General features: G+C 34.5%; 1 protein-coding gene across 5 annotated transcripts; it reads right to left on the minus strand.

The window, feature by feature from the left end:
- Positions 1–59: 59 nt before the first annotated feature.
- Positions 60–27762, minus strand: LOC128184829 (centrosomal protein of 162 kDa-like). 5 transcript variants are annotated; one of them, XM_052854432.1, is made up of 33 exons: positions 27652–27762; positions 27033–27153; positions 25889–26067; positions 24652–24715; positions 24231–24273; positions 23745–23806; positions 23315–23379; positions 22660–22851; positions 22056–22092; positions 21044–21202; positions 18221–18244; positions 16762–16926; positions 16217–16339; positions 15840–15988; positions 15197–15217; positions 13674–13860; positions 13255–13515; positions 12846–12970; positions 12275–12410; positions 11925–12037; positions 6834–7078; positions 6213–6354; positions 5577–5720; positions 5150–5311; positions 4622–4705; positions 3931–4146; positions 3402–3627; positions 2797–2970; positions 2451–2590; positions 2034–2141; positions 1580–1696; positions 1246–1395; positions 60–675 (listed from the first exon to the last, which is right to left on the minus strand). In XM_052854432.1, the coding sequence occupies exons 1-33, from the start codon at positions 27718–27720 to the stop codon at positions 397–399; spliced, it is 4482 nt and encodes a 1493-aa protein (XP_052710392.1). In that variant the 5' UTR covers positions 27721–27762; the 3' UTR covers positions 60–396. The 5 variants fall into 5 exon arrangements, with proteins under 5 accessions (XP_052710392.1, XP_052710393.1, XP_052710395.1 ...); XM_052854433.1 differs by lacking the exon at positions 18221–18244 and adding an exon at positions 20377–20388; XM_052854435.1 differs by lacking the exon at positions 18221–18244.
- Positions 27763–27849: the final 87 nt, after the last annotated feature.

The raw sequence follows: 27849 nt of genomic DNA on the forward strand, positions 1-27849 counted from the left end.
ACAGACAAATATTTCCCTGTAAACAGTTTTTTAAATTAAAATGTTATTGACAAAGACCATTATACCTTTAGCATTTATTTCATATTTATGGCAAACAAACATTTTGTGAATGACTGAAACTAAGACTTAAGTCTATTATCTTCTGTGATCTGTAGACAGATCTCTATAATATATAATACATGTTATCTTATATCACAGACTAGCGAACTAATAATGCACAGGGCATGACTTGTGTCAGATTCTGAGTGGACGCAATAATCCTTGATGGTAAGCACTCAGTTAACATCATACTAATGCTCACAGTCAGATCAGAACTCTCCTGTTACATAACACATGTGACTAATCCTAGACAGTGGACACTGAATACAATAGTCATAGACAATGACTACACTCCTGCTAGGAGTATGTGTGACTTGTCCGGACTGGGAGAACCACTCCCTGTTTCTGTAACAGTCTGAGTACATCCAATATGGCGTCCAGCTCCACACGGAACTTCTGGATCTCCTTGTTCTTAACTTCCACAACCTGTTTCCACTTGGCGGTCTGTTGTTCTAGTTCTTTAGTGTGAGAGTCCTTTGAATTTTGTATCACTTGCTGGAGTTCTTTCTCTCTGTTTTTATGCTTATTTTCAATGCTGAGGATCTTGTCTTTAATTTGCTCAAAATGTTTCATGCCCTGCAAAGGCAAGAATACCCAGACATTTTATACTTTTTTTAAAATTCTGTCTTATTTACGGTTAACCATTTACTTTCTTCATTGATCTTATCCTTATCCCATTTCTTCCTGTTTAATATGTTTTACTCTCTCTGTCTCTCTCTCTCTCTCTCTCTCTCTCTCTCTCTCTCTCTCTCTCTCTCTCTCTCTCTCTCTCTCTCTCATATCTCTCTCTCATATCTCTCTCATATCTCTCTCTCTCTCATCTCTCTCTCATCTCTCTCTCTCTCTCTCTCTCTCTCTCTCTCTCATATCTCTCTCTCTTTGTGAGTTGAAGGTGAATGGTAATTTGTTTATCAATTTGTGATTAAAATATTTTGCTTTGAATTTATTTTGTACAATTTTCAATTTCAATTTCTTTATTAACCAATTAAGGGCCCTCAAGGGGCAACATGAAGACTGTTGACATACAACATCCAATGAACATAAAACATTCAATAAACATATACAAGAGGGAAAGAGCTGGATGATTAAAAGAACTATGTTTCTTTATGATGTTTGTTTTAATAAAAGAGAGAAAAAAAGACTCACCGGTGAGTGGTGTTTTTTGGCCTCTCTGAGTTCCTGCTGTAGTTTTTCTATCTGGGTGAGATGAGCAGCCTCCTTTATCTTCAGTATAGACATCTGTTCCAGCTCCTCCTGAGCTTCTGTCAGCTGTGTTCTCAGGTGTTGAATCATCACCTGAAAACAAACCCCAGTACAGTAAACCTTAATGAAGAACTAAATACTGTGTTCACTGCCTATAGAACTACATAGCTCACTGTGTACCTGTCTTATTTTGATTGTCATGAAAGTCATTGAGAATTGACTACCTGTAAACCTCAGGTTTTAAAGGTGGGTGTGTTATAGGTACATTTGTACTTACTTCTTGAGCATTGACTTTGCTGTAGAGGTGGGCTGTTTTAGAGGCTGAATGCTCCAAAGCTTGCTCAGCCAACATCTGCTGCAGTTCTTTCTGATGGGATTGACACAGGGCCTCAATCTGAAATTCATGATCAAACTTTTGTCTTAATATGGTACAACTATTCTCTTTAACCTTATCCATCTTGATCTAATTCTAATCAAATCGCCTTGGTTCAAAGTCATATTCTCTCTCTCTCTCTGTGTGTGTGTGTGACCTACACCTTAATAATTTTCTGGAAATAAGCAATTATGTATTTGGTATACAACTAAACCAAATCAGTTTCATTTGACACATAAGCAATAGCTTATTTTGCAGACCACCAGACTGGAAATTCATAACAGACAGACAGACAGCCATACTTGAGATAACTGGTCAGTTATAAGTTTTACAACTGATATTAAAAAACATTAATTACCTTTTCTTCATAGTTTTCCCGACTCCTGCGAACATAAGCCTCATGTTCAGCCTGAACTTTGTGTACTTTCAATCTGCTGTGCTCAGCTTCAAGCTGTAGCTCATCCATCTAAAAGAATTATACCAGAACTTTTTTTATTAATATCTCTTCTCTGTCAAATGTCAACTCAATCTTGGCTGCCTAAAGCAAAACTATTGACAACTGCCCTTAGAAAGAGATCGAAACACAATATTGAATTTTTTTTTCAACAATTTTTAGCACTGTTTACCCATTCTCAAAAGACTTTTAACTTATAAAGTACACAATTAATAAATATGTGTACTGGTTTTTGTCTGTGACTGATAGAGTACACAATTAATGAATACGTGTACTAGTTTTTGTCTGTGACTGATCAATAACAGTTTATGAATACTCTACCTTTGCCCGAAGGCCTTCGTTTTCCTGGACAAGTCTACAAATCTCATCCTCGTGATCACAAGGTTCCTTCCTAACACTCTCTGGAATTTCTAAGAGTTTCTCTGCATCCACACCCTCTTTATTTTTCTTCTTTTTCTTGTCTACAAATTCATGACAAATCAAATATCAGCAACTTCTACAAAATTTTTAAAATATTTTGTTGAGGATCCCGTCCAATATGAACACACATTCAGAAACTCTCTGGAGTTTTCATTTACCATTAATATGAGCACACTCTCAGAAACTCTCTAGAGTTTACATTCACCATTAATATGAGCACTCACAAACTCTCTGGAGTTTTCATTACCTTGAGACAGACTGTTGACCAGAGTGTTCTGTTTTTCCTTTCGGAGTCTCTCTAGGGACTTGTGTAAGACCTGGAGGTCATGGTTCCGGCTGTTCAACTCTAACTGTAGAAGCTGAAGCTTACTGCTCAGTTCTACCTCCTTCTCCTTTGACGCCTGAACCTCGCTCATAGGTCCTAAGTGATAAAAATATTCCTTAATCAATAACTATTATTGTCAGAATTAAATCTTTATAATAGTTTACTATGAAATTAACATCACCTATTTAGTCCTCATATATAATTTAATGCTTAGCGAAGGTTTTAAAGGAATCTTTGTCATTTTTATCCAAGTACATAATGCCTGATTTTCCACCATTGTTACATTCTTTACTCTATCATAAATTCACATAAATTACTAAAAAATTCTAATATACATATACCGCTATATTACTGTGCAGTGTCAGAATACACTGTCTAGTAACAAATAACTAAGCAAAGATCTGAACAGAAACAATATCCACACTTATCGTTGTGGTTTCTGAGAGTCAGCTGGAGTTGTGAGTTAATACACTTATTCCTGGTTTCTGTAAGCCTATCCTGTTGAAGGTGTGAGTTATATGCCTTACCTTCCTGAATTCTGTGAGCCTGTTGGAGCTGTGAGTTGAGTTGAGACACCTGCTCCTCTAGATCGGCCACCTGTTTCTTGTAGCGGTCTCTGGTGGCGTCTAGCTCCTGTTGTAGAGCCACTGTGTGCGTGTGGGGGTGTTCGTAAGATTTCAGGTTCTGGTCGTCTGGCCGCTGGTAAGCAGCCAGCTGCGTCTCCAAGTCATGGATTCTCTCCTCGAACTTCAGCTGTCAAAAGTTTATTGAACAACATGCGTACTTAAAGCAGACAAAATATCACAGAAAAAGAAACCCTTAAAGGGGCATGGTCACAATTTTAGTCAAAAATTATTTTCCGGTTTTAGTATTTACAATGCTTCAGTAATAAAGGCATTTTTTAATAGGCAGCCAAAATTTGAGTGTCATTCGTTGAGTTATAAGCGAGTAACAGAACTTGAAATTCTTTGCTATGTAAACAAAGAGTTGTTTGAGAGACGTTTATTATTGATCTCCTATGTTACATCCCTCTTGTGGGATAGACACACACGTTACCTTGATGTTGTTGTACTTCTGCTCCACGGCTCGTAACATCTTATCTTCCTCCTTCTCCTTGCTCTCCAGTTCCTGCTCTAGTTTACGGACACGCCCCTCCAGCACCGTGACTAGTGGGGATTTCTCTGGTTCCCCGGGGATCACTGCTGCCGTCATCATCAACGACGGCAGAGAATTGGGATGACGTCTCTTCATTATTGCCTCCATTTCTTTAACCTTGTTTCAATGAAAAATCTTTAAAATTTTTTTTGCTTTAAAGAAGCTTAATTACATGCACAAATTCACAAACGTAAAAAACTATTTAGATACTAATCACAGAAATTGTTAAAACTATTGAGAATTGTTTACTGGAATTATTTAAAATTTTAACTTAATCAAAATATGAGCAGAATTGCTGCCAGAAAATATAGATCAATTCTTCATTTGTCAAATTCTTTAAGAAGTGCAGAATTATGCTTAAATTCTCCACTGTAGTATATAAAATTACTTTGTTATGGCTGGTTTATACATGTATTATTAGATCATTTTTCATAGGTTTCTACAAGCATTTTGACTTGACAACAGAAATTCCTTTAAACCATAAATTTACGATATCCTTGGTTGTAATGATTGAACTTCTGCTTTACATGTATATTCTCATGAACAAATCCTATCAAGAATGTCAAAGTAAAATAAAAAATAGAACAATTACTTGTCTCTGTAGATCCTGAATCTTCTTGGCATCTTTAGCTCTCTCTGTACTTCTCATTTTGTTTTCTTCCAACCTTTTTCCAGTCTGAAATTGATATTTTGGTTAAAAAACAAACCTAAAGACTGGAATGGCAAAGGATCAACTATTCAAACTTTTTCATGTTCATGAAAAACATGTGGCAATTGCTGTACATTTATTTGTATATAAGGTCTGATGTTTTCACAAAAAGTACTTTCAGTTTTTCTATTTCATACGATACACAGACAGCTGCAGGTCTGCAGCTTTACAGAGAGAAATTCGGGTTGACAGACCTAAAATTCAGTTACCTACATACAAAAAACTTACGGTGAACAAAAACTCTCGAACTACAGATCTGCAGCTATACAGGGAGCAAACTGGGCTAAATTGGCTTAGAAAATGCACACTGTATACAAATGCTGAGTTCAACCTATACTCTGTCTGAAGACATTGTGAATCCATCAATTTTATATTGGCCTTTTCAGTCTGATGTCACTTTATGACACAAACCTCTGTCTGGAAGTCTTGTATCCTGGACTTTAACTTGGCGATCTCCTCGTCTCTGCATTTAAGTTTCTTGGCGTCTTGGTCCAGAAGTTTCTGGTTCTCCGCGTACCACTTTAATTTCCGACTCAGGCGATCTATTTCTTCTTTATATTTGTCCTCCAATTGCTGAAAAGAACAGAATGTTTACAGTTGCACTTTTAAAGCATTTTCTTTTGTATTTTATCTAGAATCAATAAATACCAAGCTAGCAATAACAAAGCCTGACTGAATGTACCTTTTACAAATAACATGTTTACAGTTCCTAGCAAAAAGCAATCACTATGAATATAATTTAATTTGTGATATGTCACAATTTCTTATAAAGAATTTTTAAAGAGCAAATTCCCATTTCTTCAAAAACTCTGAGCAAGGGGAGATAACTGCATCTTACTCGGACATCCTCTGGGTACGAGGCCTTGTCAAGTTTGTCATGTAGGAGTTGTCTCTCTTTAATCAGTTTATCCATTTGTTGATCCATCTCTATCTTCGTTCTCTGAGCAATCTCCAACTCTCGCTTCATTGTTACTTCTCGTCTCTGTTTAAAAATCATTGGCCTCAATCAAGTAGTATAAAATCACTGTGAAATTTTTCTTTCTTTGAACTGATACTAGAAAAAACATATATTTCCTAAATGACACTTTTTAAGTGACTATTTGAAAAAAGAAATGCATAATAGTATATAGTGTACCATTTCTGTATGTTTTATATTCTGCAATTGAAAAATGTTCACAAAAAAATCATCAAAGAAAAAAATTAATTAAAAGTGACATTTTCAGGATTACTTTCTCCCAAATAAATCTCAAAAAATATTGTCATTTCAGATATTTTTAGTGTGCAAATAGTGTAAATGTATAATATTTAGCAAGTACATGTATGATATTTGGCAGAATCTGATTTTTCAATACGTATACATGAATTGGATTAAGCTTATTTCTACTTGATTTAATGGAAGTTACTTTCTGCCAAAAACTCTAAACAGAATAAACAGAATAAACAACATTACAGTACTGTTCTAACGACCACACACCTGGTGTTCCCTGAGTTCAGCCTCTAACTCTGCTATCTGCCCCACCCCCAGGGCTGCATTCACGTCCACACTCTCTCTGTCCGCCACCACTGCCCTGGTTCTGGACATGACAGTCTCTCCATCACTTACATCTGTCTTTGCTCTGAAAAAGGATAACAGAAAACCAAACTTAAGATTTAAGAAAATGAAAATCCCACTGACAACATTAATACTTTACCAACTTTGTCTTTAGCAACAGAAGAATTGTTTAACTACTTGGATTACTGAATGGCAGATAAGAGTTGTTTTCTATTCAGATACAATCAGACATTTTGAAATTTGTTTCAATGTTGGGAATATGACAGCTGTCTTGAGATCAGACAACTTGTAGGATCTTTTTTAATGAGTGGAACAGAGCCACTGTCGCATAAAAAATCAGAGACATCATTTGAGACTCAGATGTTCCACCCTCAGACTTTAAAGCCTCGGACTTTTTAGCCTCAGACATTTTAGCCTCAGACTTTTTAGCCACAGACATTTTAGCCCTGGACTTTTTAGCCCCAGACATTTTAGCCACAGACTTTTTAGCCATAGACATTTTAGCACCAGACTTTTTTCACCTCAGACATTTTAGCCTCAGACCTTATGTTTGTGAGCTCGGTCTGCAGTCTCTGGTTTTCGGTGAACATCCTCTCCTCTGTGACCTTGGCCTTCTTCTGAAGGGCCTTGACCTGGTCGTACAATCGCTGGTTCTCCTGTTGGTACCCGGCTATCAGATTCTCCTGTTCCTCTAGTTCTTTCTTCAGGCTTTCTATCTGCTGGGAGCTGATTCCATTGGCAGCACCATTCATCAACTGCTTCTTTAACTCCTCTTTGTCTCCAGGTACCTGGGCCAATGGAAATTAAACATGAGGCCAATAAAAGTTAGCCTTTAGTTTCTAAAGCAAAATTTTCAAAATATAATCTGGCTGACAGGTATCTTATTCAAAAATTGAGTTATTCCCCTTTTCAATATGGCAATAAAAATAATCGATGGGGCAACATTTAATTTTCATCCATTATAAAGTCTATAATTAAGGTCTTCCGTTTCCAACGGAAGACCTTATAGTTTTCGTACTGTTTCTTATTATTAAGGTCTTCCGTTGGAAACGGAAGACCTTATTGTTTTTGCTTTGTTTCTTTTCCACTATTATTATTATTATTTTTTTTTTCTCCCACGTTTTCTCGAAAATGCTTCAGTCGATTTTGATTAAACTTTCAGATCTTCTTTATGACAACATTTGTAAGAAAAATACGTGGGATTTTTTTGGTCGTCACTTCCGGTCCCGAGATATTAAAGATTTTATGTTTTTGCTTGTTCACGAGTTTTCTCCAAAAGTATTTAAGATAGAACTTTCAAATTTTCAGAGATCGTAGAGAGTGAACGGCCGCAGTGTACTACGCATATCCGAAAGTCCGCCGTCACTTCCGGTCGTCAGCGGAAGGAAATGAAAAACCTTAATTTTTCAATTTTTTGAACTTGAATTTTTTTTATGTTACTATTCGATAGAGACACTCTAAAAACCTCTGAATATGAAATCTGTTTTAAAATCGATCCATGCATTCTCGAGATTTTGGGCTCCAAAGTTCTGAAGCGAGAGTCCGCGTAGCTCAGTCGTTAGAGTGGTGGACTTGTGTCCAGGCGACCCGGGTTCAGTCCCCGAGTGCCGATTATTTGTTCTTGCTTAACTGTGTTTTGTTTAACGATTTTATCTTTATAATGATGGATTTGAATGTTTTCCGTTTTCTTTTTGTCATAAATAAAAATAATAGCGGCTTTTTTTCAGTACAAATATAGAGCTCTTTTCTGTCAACTGCTCGCTAAATTCGGACGATTGTCGCATTGCCGGCATCAAAGACATGCCGCCGAAGCACCCCTGCAGTTTGACCGCATTAGAGTTCACTGGATCGCTTTGTCGGCATCAAAGAAATGCCGCCATTTCAATGATTGTATACACACAACATTTAGCAAAGCACCAACGTTTTTAGTATTTCACATGGGTTGTTTTGTATTTATTCAAACATTTAGATATGTACATGTATGCATGTATACATGCGTTTATTGACAAATGTTGCGTTTATATTGAATTCCTGAACACTAAAATCTCTCTCTCTCTCTCTCTCTCTTTCTCTCTCTCAAAGATCTACTACAGGTAACATGGAGTAATGAGGCTAGAGGCTAATGTACATTTGACGTCAAAAAAGTAAATACGTATTTTTTTCTAGTTACGGAATATTGTCTACGGATGTTATTTTTTGAAATTCACTGTTCAATGATTTCATAACAAATCTATTGACTGTCTGGGATTAAAAAAAAACGATTTTTATTATCAACTGAATGCTTAACATTGGTCACTTAGACATAACACTTGGGTATCGTTTGGATTCGGGAAAATGGGGAATAAATAATCATACTATATTTCTAATGATGTAGGTTATTTTATTTCCTGACCTACCAGAATTTTTTATTATGCAGTTATTGCGGCAAAGAAAAACTTGAGACAAAAAGAAATATAATAGATATAAAAAAAGCAGATAAAACAATTATAAATTTCTTTATCAAATCAGAGACGTAAATGTTATTTATGTCTCTGATCAAATCGATTTTTGATTAATCTCTCTCTCTCTCTCTCTCTCTCTCTCTCTCTCTCTCTCTCTCTCTCTCTCTCATCATACATATGTAGTGTTTAGCATGTAAATGTTATGGCATTTTATATATCTTATTTCTGAAAACTTTAAAAGTAAAAAGTAAATCCATAAATTGCGTTTGATTTTAAAAGATTATTGCAAATGTTTCTCGACTTGTTGCAATACTGCTGTTGTCATAGGCAAAATCCCATCGTGAGCTCTGGACCGGTAAATGTCCGAGTAAAAATAAACTGGCGACTTCGAGAGAATAATGCGTATATCTCCGCTATTGTAAGACCCATCAACTTAAAATTCGGCAGGAGTGTATCTCAGACATTACTTTTATGAAAAATACATGCACGTTGCGAGTGTTTTAAAGATTAATTGATTTTTTAGGATTTTGAAGCGAGCTGGTAGTTTTCTATCTGGGTCAGAGTTCGACCTCTTTCTTTATTTATGGTTTCATTGAAATTAATGTTGAAATGGGCTTGGCCCCTGTGCAGCCACGTAATATTTCTGTTGCATGTATATTTCTTTTTTTCCGTTTAGTCTGAATCTACGATAACGTGTGAACCACTTATGAATGTTAGAACTGTGGAAATTACTGCATCAAATTTTTACTGAATAAATTTACGTGTTACTGATTTCGTTATTTCTACATTTATAAAGATTCTATCAATCCTGCTGAAATAAAACAGTCAAACATAATAGCAAACGACACGAACAAAAATTCTCAACACTGAAATACATGGGTAAACTGCATCAGTCATTGTTTTAGGACTTCCCCTAATAGTTGTTACACGAATCCGAGATCCACACCTCAAAATTCTATTTTCGATTTATTTACGACGAAAATCAAGCTCGGGTCTTTTCACCCCCCTCCAGACAAAAACACGCGTCAATATTTCAAATGACCTCGCACTGTTACCAAACCTAAATAGTCAGACATCTTACACTTTGTTTTTCATCTCATACAAAAACTCAGCTCTTCTCCCGGGCGGAAACGCCCCAAATTCAAAGACAAATTCGGGAATTATTTCGCGTCAGCCATGTTTTGAGACACCTGCAAGGGCTGTGTGTTCTAATCTCGCCGGAGCCAAGATTTGTTCTTTCTCTCTATTTCTTTCTCTGCTTTTTATTTAATTTTCTAACTAAAATAATCAACATAAAAGGGTTGTTGGACTGTAGTACAAGTTGAAAAACACTCTTCAATTAAGATTTAGACAAAAAGTCTTTTATTATTAGGGTCTTCCGTCTTCAGCGGAAGACCCTTCTATTCTTATTGTTATTAGGGTCTTCCGTTTACAAAGGAATGCCCTCTTTTTTTCTTCGGTTTCTTTTTATTACAGGTTATTAGACCTGTTATTAAGTCAAAAGACCTCTTATTTGATATGAAATAAAATGGGACTGGTCCTTAAAATTAAGGATCCTACAGGTGTATAATCCTTCATCCATCGCTCTTTTAGATCACATCTGCATTTCCTGATATGTTTCGTTGATGAAGATAAATAAAAGGCAAGGTCATTTCCTGTTCTAAAAATCGGACGGAAGACCTCCTCGTTGCTCGCAACGAGATCGTGTCTAGTTATTTTTATTTTTTTCCACGAATTTTGTGCACGCGATTTCTCGAAAACTATTCGGCCGATTTCGACCATTTTTTCTCAGATGATTGCCAGTGGTCATAATTCTAGAAGTTTTTTTAAATTTTGAAATCGGCACTTCCGGTTCCGATTTACGGCCGATTTTGTAAGTTTTTACGACTAATTTTGTGCAGACATAAACTCAGAGACTTTCAGAGATAGGAATATGAAATTTTCAGGATAGGTAGACTATAGGTTGAAGTTGTGCACAATGTAGTTTTTTTGCGCCAGTGGCGCCATTTCTATGAGCTCGCATAGGCTCGAAAATTGGGTACGAATTTCGAATCAAATTTTTCATACGTTTTGATCTGTATCTTTTTATGAGTTGATATTTTGTTAAAACATATATAATAAAAGTGGTAGATAATCAAAAGTTCTTCTCAACAAAATCAAGAAATAGGGGCTGGCCCCTTAAATTAGGGGCCAAGACAGTCATAAACTCTATTACGAATAACTTAAAAACGATAAAGATTTTGTAATGCATTATAGAAGCAAAGTTGTTGATCGTATTAATATCTATTTGAAAAAATCATTGCCAAGCCCTTTTATTACGTAATTAGGGATTTTTAGGGGCCAATGTACTTAAACTTTGACGCAATATAACTAGAGAAGTAGACATTTTTTGTTAGACATGATAGAAGAGAAAATGTTTAAATTTATGATTTAAATCGATTCCACTTATCAAAACACGAATTCCTGTCCCCATTAAGGATCTAGAGGGCTGGCCCCTAAAATATTCATACATTTGTATCTCAAAAATGATCAACAATTTTAGATGGGTGTAAGAACAAAAATTGTTAGTATTCTTAAGACCTTTTCAAAGAAATCAAGAAAAAGGGGCTGGCCCCCTTTTTGGGGGGGGGGGGGGGCAAGAAACTCATAAAGTATATTACAAATTACATAAAAACGATTAAGATTTCGTAATGCATTATAAAAGCAAAATTGTTAATTGTAGCAATATCTATCTGGAAAACTCATTGCAACACCCATTTATTACGTAATTAGGGATTTGTATACATTATCTGAAAGTGTGTGTGTGGGGGGGGGGGGGGGGGGTAATTCTAAAATTATATCGATTATTCATGGTATGATTTAAAACAGAAATCGCAAGGAAGACCTACTCGTTACACGTAACGAGATCGTATCTAGTTATTATTTATGATTATTGAATCATGAAATTACTATATTACATCTTACTAAATGATGCGTGTTGTAATTTTAAAGAGAAAAATTCTAGCAGTCAGTGTATCTGAATGAGAAGTGTATGTGTCACAGTGTATGGTCAAATAAGGTTGTCACACAACAAACAAATAACATTTTTTGGCAGAAAAAATCTTAAACATTTACTTCCTGTGACATTTAGACAAAAAATCCTTTCAAATTAGCAAATTAAACATTCCAGGCTATTTCTTGCTGAAACACTAACCTTGGCAGATAAGACATAGTTTTCCTGTTTGAGATTGTGGATTTCCTCTTCGTATTTTAATTTCAGTTTTTCCAGCTCATGTCCCTGGAGCTTCACAAACCTTTCCAATTCTTCTGTAAAATCATTTTAACAATATGATTTCTAAGCAATATCTAATGATTGTGTGAGAGAGAGAGAGAAAGAGAGAGAGCGAGAGCTTAAACTTCTTGAACATTAAGTAGACATTTTAATTAAGAATGTTTCTACATCTTTTAGGTTGGTAATGCATGGAATAAATACATGTACAGTGTATATGTATTTCTGATTTTTTTTTCTATATAGCGTCTAAATTTTACAAAGTTAATGCAAACCTTTTAGTTTCAGATTTTTACTTCTCTCTGATAGCACCACTTTTTGGAGTTCTTCGGGGTCATTAGGCAGACCCTCTGCGGATTTGTCTCCCTTCCAGCTGGATGCTAGAGAGGGCTCATCCTCTGAGTATTTGGCCTGGAATATAAACAAAAATAAAAACTTATCATAAAAACAGATTTACATGTATAAACATGTCCATAAACCAAAACAAGAGCACTGTAGATTTCTTATTGTATGTGAGTACTTAATTCCATGATTCCCCTGTTTTGAATCAAATTGCGAGAATATAAAATTATGAGCACCACTTTTGGTTAAAATTTCCTGTAGTTAAAAATCCATGTGTTTGGCTTTTCACGTTATTATGCAGATGTTAATTCCTCACGTTTAATTAAGAATCTACAGTACTAGCTGTACATGTTTAAGGTTCCTTTTGTCAGATTCTGCTTGACCCAAGAGAAGACGCTTCACATCTAATATAAAATCATAAAGACTAGTAATTAGCTCTACCAATGGTTAATTTGGACAATAGCATGGGGTGGGGGAGCGGGAGATGGGATTGACTCGACTCACCTTGGGCATTTTTCTGGTCGGTGAGAAGTGGTCAGCAATGTAGGCTGCAAATGACTCGATAGAGACTCGCAGCTGTGAGTCGAGCCCGGCTAAGTGTCCCCGGGACTGTTTTGGTGACTCAGTTCCTAAAATAAAAAGATACATGTTTATAAGAATTAAACTTACATCTCATCCTATAAAGTACATGTAATACCAAATGAGTTTTATTCAATCTGTTATTTTTATCCAACTTGAAAGCTTCTTTAAAAAATTTTTTTTTTATTTACTCAATACAACAGATTCATATCATGACAAATGAGCCAATAATGAATCAACTTTGAGCTGATAATAAATCAACACATTTATTTGAAATTGAAGCAAGACTGAAAATAATTCTTTAAACGGTATACAGAGTAATAGTACAAGTTACCCATGACTTTCTGCCGTGCTATGTCTGCCGGAGACCATGTCTGTTCCTGGCGTTTCCCGGCATCTCTCGGTTTTCTCTCCTTTTTCCTGGCCCTGTCCTGAGCCCCATTTCTGTCCCCCTGCTGGGCCCCTCTATGATCAGTTCTGAGGGTTCCCCTCTCCTTGGCACTTGACGGCCTCTCTCTACTTGGGGTTCTCCCGGGGGACTGCTGTCCATACCCAGAGCTCTTGATGTGGCTGTATTTGTTTCTAAGCGTCGCACCTATCAACACATTTTAAAATATATAATGACCATCTTCCTTTGTGACTTAATATATAATACATGTGAATTTAAAAAAAAATTATTTCTAATACATGTATTGCACTCAAACATATTATTTTTTTTTCAAACTTTACCAGTAAATGCAGTCACATATTTACCTTGCTTAGACGGGGAGAGAGACCTTGACCTTTCGTCAAGTTTGGCGGTATTTGACCTTGGAGACATCCATCGTCGGGGTGATGACCTTGGAGATAGACTTCGACCAGGGGAAGAAGGGGACATCTTTTTGTTTTTGTTTTTGTCTTTAGAATCCTTCTTCTTAGTTCTTCCTCTTTCAGATATTGACTGAAAATATCAGTATTAAATGATTTCATCAACACAATATTTTCATTATGAAAAAGCGTACATGTATTGGACAGGAGGCACTGCCTAGTGAAAAACGGTAAGCCCTCTCCATATCAGTATTATTGCATTTTAGACTCTCATTTTGAATCTTTTTTACAGGTCAAAAGAACAAAATCATGGGGTTCATTACTTGTAGAACTAATCTATGCCATGTTAGGCCTATAAAAAAAAGTTGTGTTTAGGGTAACACTGATGAAAAAATTAGGTTAGGTAGGTAGGGATTTTTTTTTTATTTTATCATATTTTTTTCTGCATTAATGCTGAGAATATTTGTTTGTGTCATATTTAAAAACAGATTTTTTGATATAATATAAAATTGAATATGAAATACATGTAATATAAAATTAACAATCGGATAAAAACAGACATCTAAAAATGGTAGGATCGCAGCATTTTTCTAGGTTAGGTCGGGTTACCCTAAACACACAACTTTTTTTTTAATGCCTTGCATGTATAATCATTACATCCAGACATTTCTATTCTCTTAAAATACATAAACAAATTGCAAGTACTCAGTTAATGTGATTTAATACCAGTAGTTCATATTTTTTTCTCTTTCTGTATTTGTTTAATGTACAAGTTTTAAGTAAAACATGACTTTAAGGCTTGAAAAGGTTCAAACTGAAAATCCTATTAATTATAGTTCATGCTGACTTTTATATTTCTCATTCAAAAACAAAATAAATTAATATTAATATCAATAAGAATATTGACAGTAATATCTCTTTGATTTGACTTATCAGTATGTTGTTTAAATATTGACATTTGTATCCCTCAAATCATCTCCTCTTATAATTCAGTTAGACTGATGTCTTTTAGATGAACTATGATCATGATGATATCAAATAAAATTACCTGTACGACACTGGTGTGTAAAATCTAGCATTTTGTTAGTTACATATACATGCACACATAATCTTCCCATGTCTATTTCAATCATTCCTAGCTAGTCATGCAAAATTAAATTAATGTATTCTCCTTCGTACATGCATAGATATCACAAATACTTTTCAAATTAATTACATCAGGCCCATAGCTATATGAAGAAAATTGGCAGACATTAACTTTTTACACAACCACATTACAACTTAAATGGTCAATTTTTTGAAAATGTTGCAGATGTATCACTTTCTGTGCCCCAACTCGATCTGTTTGCCCTCAATAAAACCCCATGCAATGTTTTCACTCTCAGGATGTGAGGACTTTGGGTATGACTGTGACTGTCCACACAAACACTTCATACAGAGGTCAGAGGTCACACAACACACAATCTTACCTTGACCTTTGAACCCTTTGACTGAAAAATGATATTAGGCAAGTCAATACAGGCAAGTGACACACTGGGAGCTAACACATGGATATACAGTTCCTTTAAATATTAAAACATCTCAACTTTTGAGACTTTTTCATAGTTAAAACACTGTCTGGGTTTGGTTATCAAGAAATGGTCCTATTTTATAATGTTTTGTCAGAGCTAACTGTGAATTAAGATTGATAAAACACTTGGAAATTGAACTGACAGGGAAAGCCAAAAATGTTGCTGCATCATACAGTATTTCACAAATATCAAGATAATAAGATTATTGAAAACATGTCAGAAAATACAAGCACCCTACTAGGCGATGTAAAAATAAATATTCAGATCCATATAGAAAAGTAATATTCCAAGACAACAGGAATTTGTCTGAATATCAAAGGTTTGTCAAATAATGCAGGTTCGTAGAATTGGACAAGTTTTTTTTTTCGGTAGCATACATGTAGCAGTGTGATTTCGCAGATTACATGAATAATTTTCATCAGAATATTGTCACATAATGCAGGTTGTATAATTGGACAAGTTTATTTTCACTAAGATACATGTGGTTGTCGTATACCCCAAAGTTCTTGCTTCAGTTCCAATCACTGAGAGCTAAACTTACAATTTGAGTGACAGGTTGGTACATTTCTGTGTCCTCGGTGTGAGATTCATCAAATCCCCGGGGCGAGGGATCAAAGCCTTGGGGTGAGGGCTGTTCTTGTTGAATGGGGGACAAACCAAATCCTCGGATGTCCTCCATCCTTCTCTCACCTTCAAAAAATGTTCACATTTCTTCTAGTTTACAAAAAAGATAATGAACTTGTGGTCTGTTTATTTCAATGACATTCATTTGATGCATGCATGAAGATACACGATGTATTAGCCAAAACAGGCCTATTTTTGCTAACTTTGCGAGAGGGAGGAAGAACCCCCCCCTTTTTTTAAATCCATACAAGCAATTGGAGGTTTATGAGAAGACAAGCAGTCTGACTCTCTTACTATCAGCAGGGGTCTTCTTTTTGTCAGACAGCAGCTGGACGTCCGGGTCATTAGTCTGACTTCGGTTCCGTTTCTCTATGTTGTCCATTTCCTGAAGAACTTCTTCCACTGTTCTCTGTTTACCTAAGGGAAAACATCAAAACTTATCTTACAACATGCACTTCTCTAGGTTCATAATACAATACAATGTTCTGTATCAAATTCCCACAATGCTCTATTCATATGAAACATATGAATTCAATTCATGACGGGCTTTATGATTTGGGAATTGTCATAAAATATTTTTTTTAAATTCTGTCAATACTGTATACAGGGTTTATTTTCGCTTCTTGTAATTTTCGCCCTTTCACACTTGCAAGCAGTTTCAACCTGCCTTGAATTCTCCCAGACAAGTTGTGCTTAAACATAGATTATTTGGGACATTGAGAATTTGCCCAATCTTGAATTCGCCCGCCGACAAGGACTGTAAAAGGGGCATACCGGTAAATAAAACAGGGACAAATATTTTCCTGTATACAGTATAAGTATGAGATGTATTTTCTCACCCTTCTCTGGTTCAGTAGAGAGGATTTTCTGCAAAAGGTCTGTGTTGTTGGCCATGGAGGAGTCCAGCCCCTGACTGTCGTTCTTTATGGTGGGGGACAGGCCCACCTCCCTCAGGGCTTTGTGTAGAGCCTCGATTTCATTGCTTGTGTTAGTTCCCATAAAACCTACAAACAGAAAACCCAGCCTCAACATTGATCCATCAGGTTTCACTTTACAGGATAACTCATATTCATGCAGTAATCAATATAAGTACTCGTTTACGTAAATTTTATATACCAGGTAGATCGAACAACAATGGGCCAGTTTACGGCAACTTATGCTTTAGACAATAACAAAACCAGTTTACAGTAAATATGCATTGAACTATAAAGGAACAAATTTGCAGTTACCGGTACTTGTTTATAGAACAAAGTTTACAGTAGTGGTCAGTTTACAGTAGTTTATGCATCAAACAATAAAGGAACAGATTTACAGTAATAAAACTATGGAACAGATTTACAGTTCCTTGTGTACAGAACAATAATGTGTCAGTTTACAGCAACTTATGCAACAAACAATAAAGAAACCAGTTTACAGTAATTTTGCATTGAACCATGAAGGAAAAAATTACAGTTACTTTTGCACTGAATGATAAAAAGGGGCCGGTATACAGAAAATTATAACAAAAAATGCTGTCTTACATATATTACAGTGTAATTGGCAATGAATAAGTTAATGCATAAAATGCAAAAAAAGGTGACAAGTTCTTAAAATTAAGATGGGCTTGTTTTAAGATGCATGATAAAATACACAAAATTAATCATGCCAATGAATATTATTGATAATCTATGATTATTATACGTGCTATTATAAGTTCTTTGTTACAAATTGGTACGAAAACAATGACTGTATTAAATCTCAGGTGGCAAGTTAAATGTTTTTCTTAGTTACATATGTAATGAACAACCATGATACAGCGCATTACATGTTCATGTCTTTGATGATAAATGTATCCCAGGAAAATCAATATATATTTAATAATTTTTTTTTTAAAAAGAAGTTTTTTCCCTTGGCCCCAGAATACAATAAACAACTAAATATTAAGTAATTCAAATTCCAAGATTTAAAAGCTTTTAAAATTGCATGCCCAAAATATGAAAAGGGGAATCTTTAAGCTATCATGATTTTTTGTCTTCCAGTAATTTATGGAAAATATTTATGGGTAAAATCTCCAGACCATTAAATCAATTAATTTTAAAGGAAAAGAAAAAAAGAAGCAAACTGGACACTAAACCAAGATTCTCTTCAATTCAAGATTTAAAAAAAAAAAAACAATTATGTTGAATTTTCTGGGCAAGTGATGGTTAAATTAAATCTTTAATGTTCATATTAACTTGTATGTCTTAGTTGATGTGATTCATGAACCATGATGAAGGTGTGTATACCTGACAGGTGTGTATACCTGACAGGTGAGAATACCTGATACCCTGGCACTGAACTCCCCTGTTGAGGTAAACCATAACATTACTATTTTTGCCATTGTTATGTAATTCAATTATCTGTCATGGTAGGTAAATTAATATTTTCTAAACAAATGCTTTCAAATTTTTGGGGCATTCTGATAATTTAATTCAAGATGTGAAATAATATCAGCTGATTTACCTCCCTTTCATGATAATTATATAACTTACATACACGCTATCACTTTCATCAATGGATATCCATTTCTTTTTTCTGCTGAGTAATTTTTTGTATGTCTTGAATATTCATGAGCAAATATGTATTTCAGTATAAACACTTCTTGTGCTTCAATTAAAAAAAAAAGGTGTTGTCTCTCTTGATATCAAAATTAATACAGTCAAAAAAAAAGAATTGATACATTTTTTTTTATTTAACGAGGCCGGGTCTAATTAGTTCTGCCCTAGATTTCTTAATGAAATTTTTTACCTGAATTTCTACTGATATAATTATTATTTTAAGATTAAAAAATAAGACATTTACCACACCGTTTGTTTAGGGGGTCATCTCAAAGTTTGTTAATCTTTAACATAGGACCCTATGGGATTTCGCTTGAAATGTATCAATTTTGCACATTTTTTTAAACTTCTGCCCTAGGGATTTCTTTTTCTGTTCTACATATTAAAGTTATTGCTAAAAGGCATCAAATGGTCAAATAAAAAAAACCTTTTACCTCCTGGTTTGTTCCAGGGGTCTTATCAAAGTTGATTTTTGTATGCCGAATTTCCCAGATTTGTCAGATAATGGCTATTTTTTATTTGACAAAGGCGGAAAAGGTGATCTTTATAGTATTATTAAAGCCTTCAGATATATTTAAGTAATAAAAAAATATATAACATCACATATTAAGGGTCATTATTATAAAATACATGGTTACCGTCTTGAAATATATGAATTAAGCTATATTTAGGCGGGTTAAGAAAACGTGACAGAGGGTTTGGCCTGCTGAACCCTCTTCACTTTTTCGACCCCTGCCCAAATATAGCTTATACTTCGAGACAGTTATGTTTATTCCACAATATAACATTAATTTTACGCATTAAACGAGCCATTTTCAACAAAATTCGCTGAATATCTGCAGATAAAACTATCACGCCATGGTGTCAAACAAGCAAAAAGATGACGTCACAATACAAATGAAACGCTGCGCGAAAGCGTGCGTACTCGTTCTGTACTCGGCCTCGTTAAAAGAAAAAAAATGAAGTTGAACATATTTGAGCATTCTATATATCTATATGAAAGTATGAGTACACATATTCACTTTGTTAGCCTAGTAAAATATAACTAATTAGTGCTAGCTTGCTAAGTTCTAACTAGAAATTACAGAAATCCATTCATGATACACTGTATTCTGTAAAAGAGAAATACCCCTTGGCAGCAAGAGGAGGAAGCGGGTCACAGTTATCTAGTGACAAGGATTCATTCATCAATGGGGTGGGAAAATTATCTACATGTATGTCTACTAAAGTTTCAATTAAGATATACTCATAAAATAAATAACCCCCAAAAATTATTGTAACAAACACATGACCTGTCTTGTACTGATATATTCTGCCTCAGCGAACTCTTATATAGGTCTTTTAAGTATTCATGGCATTGGTAATATCTTTTTCACAAATGTGAGAAGAAGTCAATTGAAAAAGGCAGTGAAGTACATGTAGCAAAGTCTATCCAGTTTGCCCATAATCAGAAACTATATACCTGTACCGGTACATGTAGTAGACTTGGGTATCATGTTGATGAGAAAATATCAGATCACATCTGATTTAATTTTTGACCAATTTTGCTTCTTGAAATTTCCTACATGCCATTGGATATAGGAATGTAAATATTCCAAAGAACCCACATTTGGAGGTTGTAAGAACAGAAGTCAGATTCTATATAACACCCCCCCCCCCCCCCCAACAACAACAACAACCACAATGACTGCCAAGGGGAATAACTCATCAGAAAATCAAACGATATAAGATAAGTAGTTTTCCTGTCACCAATGTTATCAATCACCAAGAGGGTTAATTTAATGTATACAAGCCATACATCTACATAGTACAATCTGCTATCAAACTGAATGTAAAATATACAGGTCTATGTCTACAGTCATATCTACTTTATCTTACTTGATCGCTTTCCTGTCAAAAGTTATAATTTAAAATCATCATTTCAATAATGTTTCATATTGTATGCAGTGATGTAAGTAGCTTACTTATATTTAGAAAATCACATTTCTCCCCCCATTTGCTTGTTTTTCACCTATCTGATTTATATACTTCTGATCCATCATGCTATATTTCAGAATCAAGCTGTTTTCTGCTGATTTGAGAAACTATTTTAAGGTATGGTGACCTACCTTAAGGTATAGTGACCCACCTTTAAGATATAGAGACCCACCTTCAAAAACAAACAGCTGTGTTCGGGACAGAACACATGTGACTTGTAGAAGTGTAACACTACATTGTAACATCGATCGGTACATCTATTGTGATGCTGAGGGGGTTGATATAATACATTGATAAATAAAATATAAATAATTTCTGTACTTTCCAGAAATAAATGATGCGATGCTTTGGATGAAAGGATTTTGAGTACTGGTATTCAACAAGATGTCAAATATTCAGATAAAAGGAGGTGTTAAATAAATTTTTTTCTCTTTTATCATTTTCAAAGTTAGTTACAGAAAAAGCAGTCAATTCACTGAAGTGGCCCGCTATCTCATATAACAGGACTTCAGTTCTTTCTTAATATCAGGATCCTTTTTGCCCCTTAGTAATATACTGCTCTACCGACCTGTGCCTGTTTTGAATGACCCCGGTGTGGACTGCTGGACGTTGATTTGTCCGTCGATATCGTCCAGGCCCTCTGATCGGCGGGGTTCCTGCAGGGTGCCCCCGACTTTGGGGGAACCTGTTGTGTTCATAGTCGACTCCATGGAATCCATTAAAGACACTGCAAATTATATCTGGGTATAACAGAATAATGTTAAACCTAATCAAAATTCCAATAAGTAATTTTTATTTAACTCTTGAAAATGCAAAATCTTTTTTTGTAAAAAATATTTTTCAATGTCATTACATTCAATAATCAGTATAGCATTGCACAATTATTATGAGTAATCAATTACAAAGTTTGTGTAATTTGTTGCCTTACCATAGTAATAGTAGTACACAATTAGTAAGTATCATGGGGATGTAAATTTTGCATAATTATGTAGCTTTACTATTAAAACACAATTAGCAGGTGTTATCTGGTGAATCTTTTGCATACATTTAGCCTAACCTCTTGTACACAATTATTACATATTATCAGGTGTAAATTTTGCTTTATTGTATATTAGGCTTACCTTTAGTATATAATCAGTATATATTATTTGGTGTAAATTTCGCATAATTGTATAGGCTTACCCTTAGCATATAATTGTATAGGCTTACCCTTAGCATATAATTGTATAGGCTTACCCTTAGCATATAATTGTATAGGCTTACCCATAGCATATAATTGTATAGACTTACCCATAGCATATAATTGTATAGGCTTACCCATAGCATATAATTGTATAGACTTACCCTTAGCATATAATTGTATAGGCTTACCCTTAGCATATAATTGTATAGGCTTACCCTTAGCATATAATTGTATAGGCTTACCCTTAGCATATAATTGTATAGGCTTACCCTTAGCATATAATCAGTACATTGTCATATTATTGGGAGTCAATTTTTCGTAATTATGTAGCCTTTCCCTTAGTACAAAATTATTACATTTTATCAGGTGTAAATTTTGCATAATTGTATATCCTTACCCTTAGAGAGCATGCTTGGTTTCTGGACAGATGGATCCTGAAACAAACAAGTCTTTGTTTAACAATCATGTATTAACTTGATGTGATTAGCTTAAAATTGATGAATTCTGTGAACTTATTATAATTCACAAATTTTAAAACAAATGTTTTAAAACTTATTGGACATCTTAATACGTTATAATGAGTTATGTTTAAAAATTTATGAAAACTGAGACCAAAAAATTTGAATAATTCCTTTTCAACCTTCATGTAGTTTAGCCTAATAGCTGTATTTTGATTGAATCAGAACTGACGGCTTAACTTGTTTATTTCATTGTTTCTTTATTCTGGTAATTCTCATTTCATATCAAAATCGTAGTAAGTAATCGATTATATTTTGAGGCTTTCTAATGTCCTTTTCCATGGTTATACACTTAAAGCAACTTCAGAAAACTGCTAAATTTGTAGTTAAAACATGATAGCTGTTTTCTGATTCATACAAAAACCCCAAGAAAATTGAGGATTCGCATGATTCTACAGTACCCTTCATAGTAAAGCATAAGCTCTGTTTTTTGATTGGCTCAAATCTAGGTCTGATCACTTAATTTGTAGTTGAATATGATACCTGATCAGTGATTGGTTCAGACTTGGTTGGTGGCACAATCGACCCTTCTTCTTCCTGTTCTATGTCCTCCAATGCGGCAAGTGTCGCGGCAGCTTTAGCGGCGCCCTCTGGTGACATTGTGGTAGCACTTTGACTAAGGTCGCGGTTCATGCGACTATAGTCAAGTGTTTCCCCCGCCGCATTCTCTAGGTCCTGCAAAAGCAAAGTCAAATCATTTTAATTTAAAAAAAAAAATTTATTAGTTTTATGTTGATTAATGTAAAGTTTGTATAAATCCATAAAGAAATTGAATTTTGTGAGGCCCTAATTCGTTAATATATTAAGGTTTCCACATGTAAGCATTGAAAACTGTAGTTTAAAAGTCTTAAAACACCAGTCAAATCAAATCAAGATTAAAGTAGCAATTGTAAATAAGTGATACTCTACGACTATGGCACAAATATTCAAAATTTTGTACTTTTCTATGGTGGCACTGTTTATAGATCTAGTTTATTTATCAAAATAAAACTGTAATCACTATGTTACTTTGTCGGTCAAATTTCTCTCTCTCTCTCTCTCTCTCTCTCTCTCTCTCTCTCTCTCTCTCTCTCTCTCTCTCTCTCTCTCTCTCTCTCTCTCTCTCTCTCTCAATATAGACAACATTAGCTTTATATACCTGGAAAAATCTCTCTTTCTCCGCAATTTCATCCAAAGTCTCCATGCCTGGTATGGTGGCCCTACCTACAACAAGAAAACAATTAAGAGAGCATTTATTCTGCATCTCAATCCTTTTGCATCATATCACAGTCAGTATGTATATATTTTTTTTATATTCTGTCACACAAGTTAGTATACATGTATATTGTTAAGTTCTGTACACATGTACATCAGCCTAAATGTATATTGTCAAGTTCTGTACACATCAGCCTATATGTACATTGTTAAGTTCTGTACACATCAGTCTAAATGTACATTGTTAAGTTCTGTACACATCAGTCTAAATGTACATTGTTAAGTTCTATACACATCAGTCTAAATGTACATTGTTAAGTTCTATACACATCAGTCTAAATGTGCATTGTTAAGTAGCGACATAATGCATCTACCTGTTTTTCCTGCCTGTCCTGAGCTGTGTTCATGGCTACTCCTTGTTCCACTGAAGCCCTTTCTATAAAACACAAAAAACAATCTAAAGTTTTCACTAAGTATCATGCTTTTTACAGCTTTCAATTTTTTTTTTACTTTATCATGATCTTGGAGTAAAATAAAAAAATCTTTAAACTTATATTGAAGGATATTCAAATCGATAAAGATTACTCAAAATCCTTCTTGAAAACAGCCATTTCATTATTCCAACAAGCAGAAATTGACCACCAACATTATTCCAAGGGTTTATGGACTGGGATATTATAAAGAGAAATATAATAAAGCAGTATATCAACAAAAACCATAATGGAACAGGGAACCTCTAGGACCCCTCCCTGTCATAATAAAACAGGGAACCTCTAGAACCCCTACCTGTCATGATAAAACAGGGAACCTCTAGGACCCCTCCCTGTCATGATAAAACAGGGTACCTCTAGAACCCCTACCTGTCATTGTGCTTCGTACTCTCCTCCTCAGATTTCTCAGATACTGAATAAAAATAAAAATTCATGTTTATAACACCTGTTTTAAAAAATTTACAATACAGTGTACTATATTAACACTCAATGAATTGCATCTATACATATTTCGGCCTTTAAAAATTTTCCTTAAAATCAAGTATTTTGACATTTTGAAAGAGTGGCAGTTAAAATGTTTGTACAATTAATATTGTGAAATTTAATTAGTCGTTATATAAAAATTGCATTACAGAAACATTGCATTGATACATATACAATCTACCCCTAAAAGATTAAAAAAAGAGATTTTTGCAATAAAAAATTGCTCATAATGTATAGAATTAGCTCTGAATCATACAATTATATGACTTGAATTGAATCAAACAACTGGTTTAATTGGTAAACTCACTGTCTTCTAGCGAATCCTTGCTCATGGAGTTGTCCGTTTTTCCCCGTACACCTTTAGCTTTCAACTGCAAAAACCTTCATATTATTAGCAATATCTACATATATATCAGTCTTATTACCTACCCACTTTAGCTTGCTTTAAATTTAATTTTATTATTTGAAAAATACATGATTCTGTGGCTAAAAGCATCTTGCTTTTATTTCAGGAGACAAGAACTTGATAGAAAACACCTACTGACATCACATAACTCTACTATCTGTTGTATCCTTTCTTATTACCAATCCATCCCCCCCCCCTCCACCCACCCTCCAAAAACATACACACATACACCCAGTGATAAACTTAATTTTCTCTCCACATTCTTCTCATCCCCACCCCCCAAAAAACATACCCACATACACCCAGTGATAAACTTAATTTTCTATCCACATTCTTCCCATTTCTAAGATTTGATTTTATTCTCTAGGTCATAAATAACTCAGTCAAGGTTTGATCATCAATAAAATTAGTAAATTATGTCCCAGATCTACATGTAAAAAGACAACTATAACATTAAACAATGAAAACTGCAATGTTCATGTAAGAAATAAAATGCAATGTTAAAAAATTCACCAGCATATGAACTTGGTTTGTCACATGATCAAATTCTGTGAAGCTCAAAGGACTGATATTGGAGTCACCACATGAAGTGGGTGTGACATAGATTTTGCCATGTATTATTCTCTATATGTTTGCATGTCATTGCCCCCTGGTTTTAGCCCATCTCTCTTAAAACTGAACATCGCTCATCAATATTCAGTCACACAGGTATATGCACCCTCAATTTCATTACACCAGATTGCACACCTGAAGCTCATGACAGATGTGTAGTATTTCTTTCGTGGTCTGTGCATTTTATGAATTTATTTCTTATATCATGTGCATATTACGTTTGTAAATAATGCATTGACTTGTTCATCTGTTGTTATTCAAGGATTGAAAAAAAAATGTAACATTTTATAATTCCATCTCAACCGAGTAACACAGCGAGGCAAGATGTACATTCACAATGGTGAGACCTCTTGAGAGAAGTACTTTAAACTGTTAAGAGGTCTGCGGCTTATAAAGGGGTTGTAGGGATATTGATGATGAAAGAGATATGTGGCGGACAGTGCCTATTTACAAGTGGTTTTCAGCTGCAAGACTTATGATAGTAATTGAATATGTAAAAATTAACCTCTTTCCATTGCCCACTCACCTCTCTCTTGTTTTTGGCACGCCTTTCCGCCGGACTACCAATTTTTTTGCCATCATCCGAACTGTCCAGGTCCAGCTTTTTATCTCGAATCGAAGTTGTCTTGTCCTCTCTGATTGGGGTACTGGTTTCCGGCTCAGGCTTTTTCTTTTTAAAAAAGCTTTTACCACTTGCCGTCAGGCCTGAATAATGAAATTGTGACCGCAGCCCTTTTAAAATCATTGTACACTGAGATTTTTATTTTGTTATCAAGGTTATCAAGAATACCATTTGATAGGAATTCTTCAGACCAAAAATTTCAAAATATAATGCAGGCAAGTACTCTTTATTAAGAGAGAATGGAAATGGCTTAACAATCAAAGTACTGAAGTACTGATGGGACAAGAATTATTAATTATTATTTCTTATAAAATCAACGATATGTCATTTTGCATGGCAAGTAGTTTCCTATATATATGTATTTGCATTATGCACATTTTTTATAATTTGAATTCTTGGACTTTTTCAACAAGTACTTAAAAAAATAGGTAGGAAGGAAGTGTAATATTTAAAGATGGTATTAATTCCATCAAACTACCTATCAGTAATCAAAATATTTCTGAGAAATTGTATGGATCCAAGCAATATTGAACTCTTGTCTCGTTCAACCAGACGCTTGGCTGTCTTTAATCATCGACAAGCAAGAGAGACTCTCTGCTTGTCAGAGATTTACAGAGACAGCTGAGCGTCTGGCTGAACAAGATTATATTGAACTCTAGCGTATGAATATATAACATTGCAAAAAATATCTAAATTTTTGATTTTTTTCAAGAACTAAGTATATTCAGCTCTCATGATTTGTGATTAGGTACAAACACTGTTTCACTTGGTTTACCAGAGTAACTGCATAGGAGAGTTGATTAAAATCAACTCCCAAAAACTGAGTCATTACTTTTTTCAATATGTCAAAAATAATGAATCAATATGGCAGCATTTGACTTCATGAGGCCCTGCCTGAGAACTAATACATTTATTCATTTTTTTTTAACCTTATATAAAGGTATTAATTTTTTCAAGCAATAACAGTCCAGACTCAAATAGTAGATAAATAATCAATAATGAAATTTGAAACTATTAATCATTCATAAAACACATTTCATTTATGTACCTTGTCCAATGTTCTCCTCATCTTCATCATCTTGCTCCATCCACCATGACTTTTCTTTCCTCGTTGGATTCAAGTACTTGGATACTCGGGCTGAGTCCATTGATTCCTCTGATGACATTGACTACAATGTAAGCATAGTAAGTGTTAAAGATATTTAACTGTTTAAGACTGTGAGAATTTTCTCTCAAAAATATTAAAATTCTGCTTTTATTTTTCTGACAGTTGTAAACCATGAGAAAATACAACAAAACATTTGAGGTTGCAATTTGATACAGAATGTCTGATTGTAGAATTGAGTACTTGTATAAATTAAGGAATCTGCAGTATCACAATTTTTTCATAGAAATCATTTTATTAATAAGTACTTTCTCTTCCCCATACTTTAACTTCAGTAAATAATCATATCACAATCTTTCATTTTAAACTATAATCTTTTTGACATTTACATGTACTTAATCATATAAACAGATGTTTAAAATAAATACCAACGTTGGTCAGATAACCTCAGGTTAAATTCAGATGAGGAGTGGAGCTCAATTTTTGAAAGTGTAAATCGTCACACTGTTATGAATATGTGTTACGAATTACTGGACCTAGGTGTACATGGATAAACACTCACCTCCTTGAGGAATGCCTCAAACTGGTCATCGAATTCTTTCTTTGACATCTTTGATCTTCGCTGGGCCATGATGAATATGATTTTCAAAGGGTGTATCAATTTTTTTCCACAAATTCTACGAAAAATTATTTCATTTCATTTCTCAGTGTGTAATAACAACGATATCTAGCAATACACAGTTCGTTAAATAACTTCTAT

Source organism: Crassostrea angulata, chromosome 5 (genome assembly GCF_025612915.1).
Source record: "Crassostrea angulata isolate pt1a10 chromosome 5, ASM2561291v2, whole genome shotgun sequence".
Lineage (NCBI taxonomy): Eukaryota > Metazoa > Mollusca > Bivalvia > Ostreida > Ostreidae > Magallana > Magallana angulata.

What these genes read in the sequence shown, in the direction of transcription:
- LOC128184829 (XM_052854432.1), bottom strand. Translation starts at nt 27,720, where the DNA reads ATGGCCCAGCGAAGATCAAAGATGTCAAAGAAAGAATTCGATGACCAG. An exon ending in TTCAGGATCTACAGAGACAA is followed by an intron (nt 4,147 to 4,621) that starts GTAATTGTTCTA and finishes CATTGAAACAAG; the next exon opens with GTTAAAGAAATGGAGGCAAT. An exon ending in GCAAAGTCAATGCTCAAGAA is followed by an intron (nt 1,396 to 1,579) that starts GTAAGTACAAAT and finishes GTTTGTTTTCAG; the next exon opens with GTGATGATTCAACACCTGAG.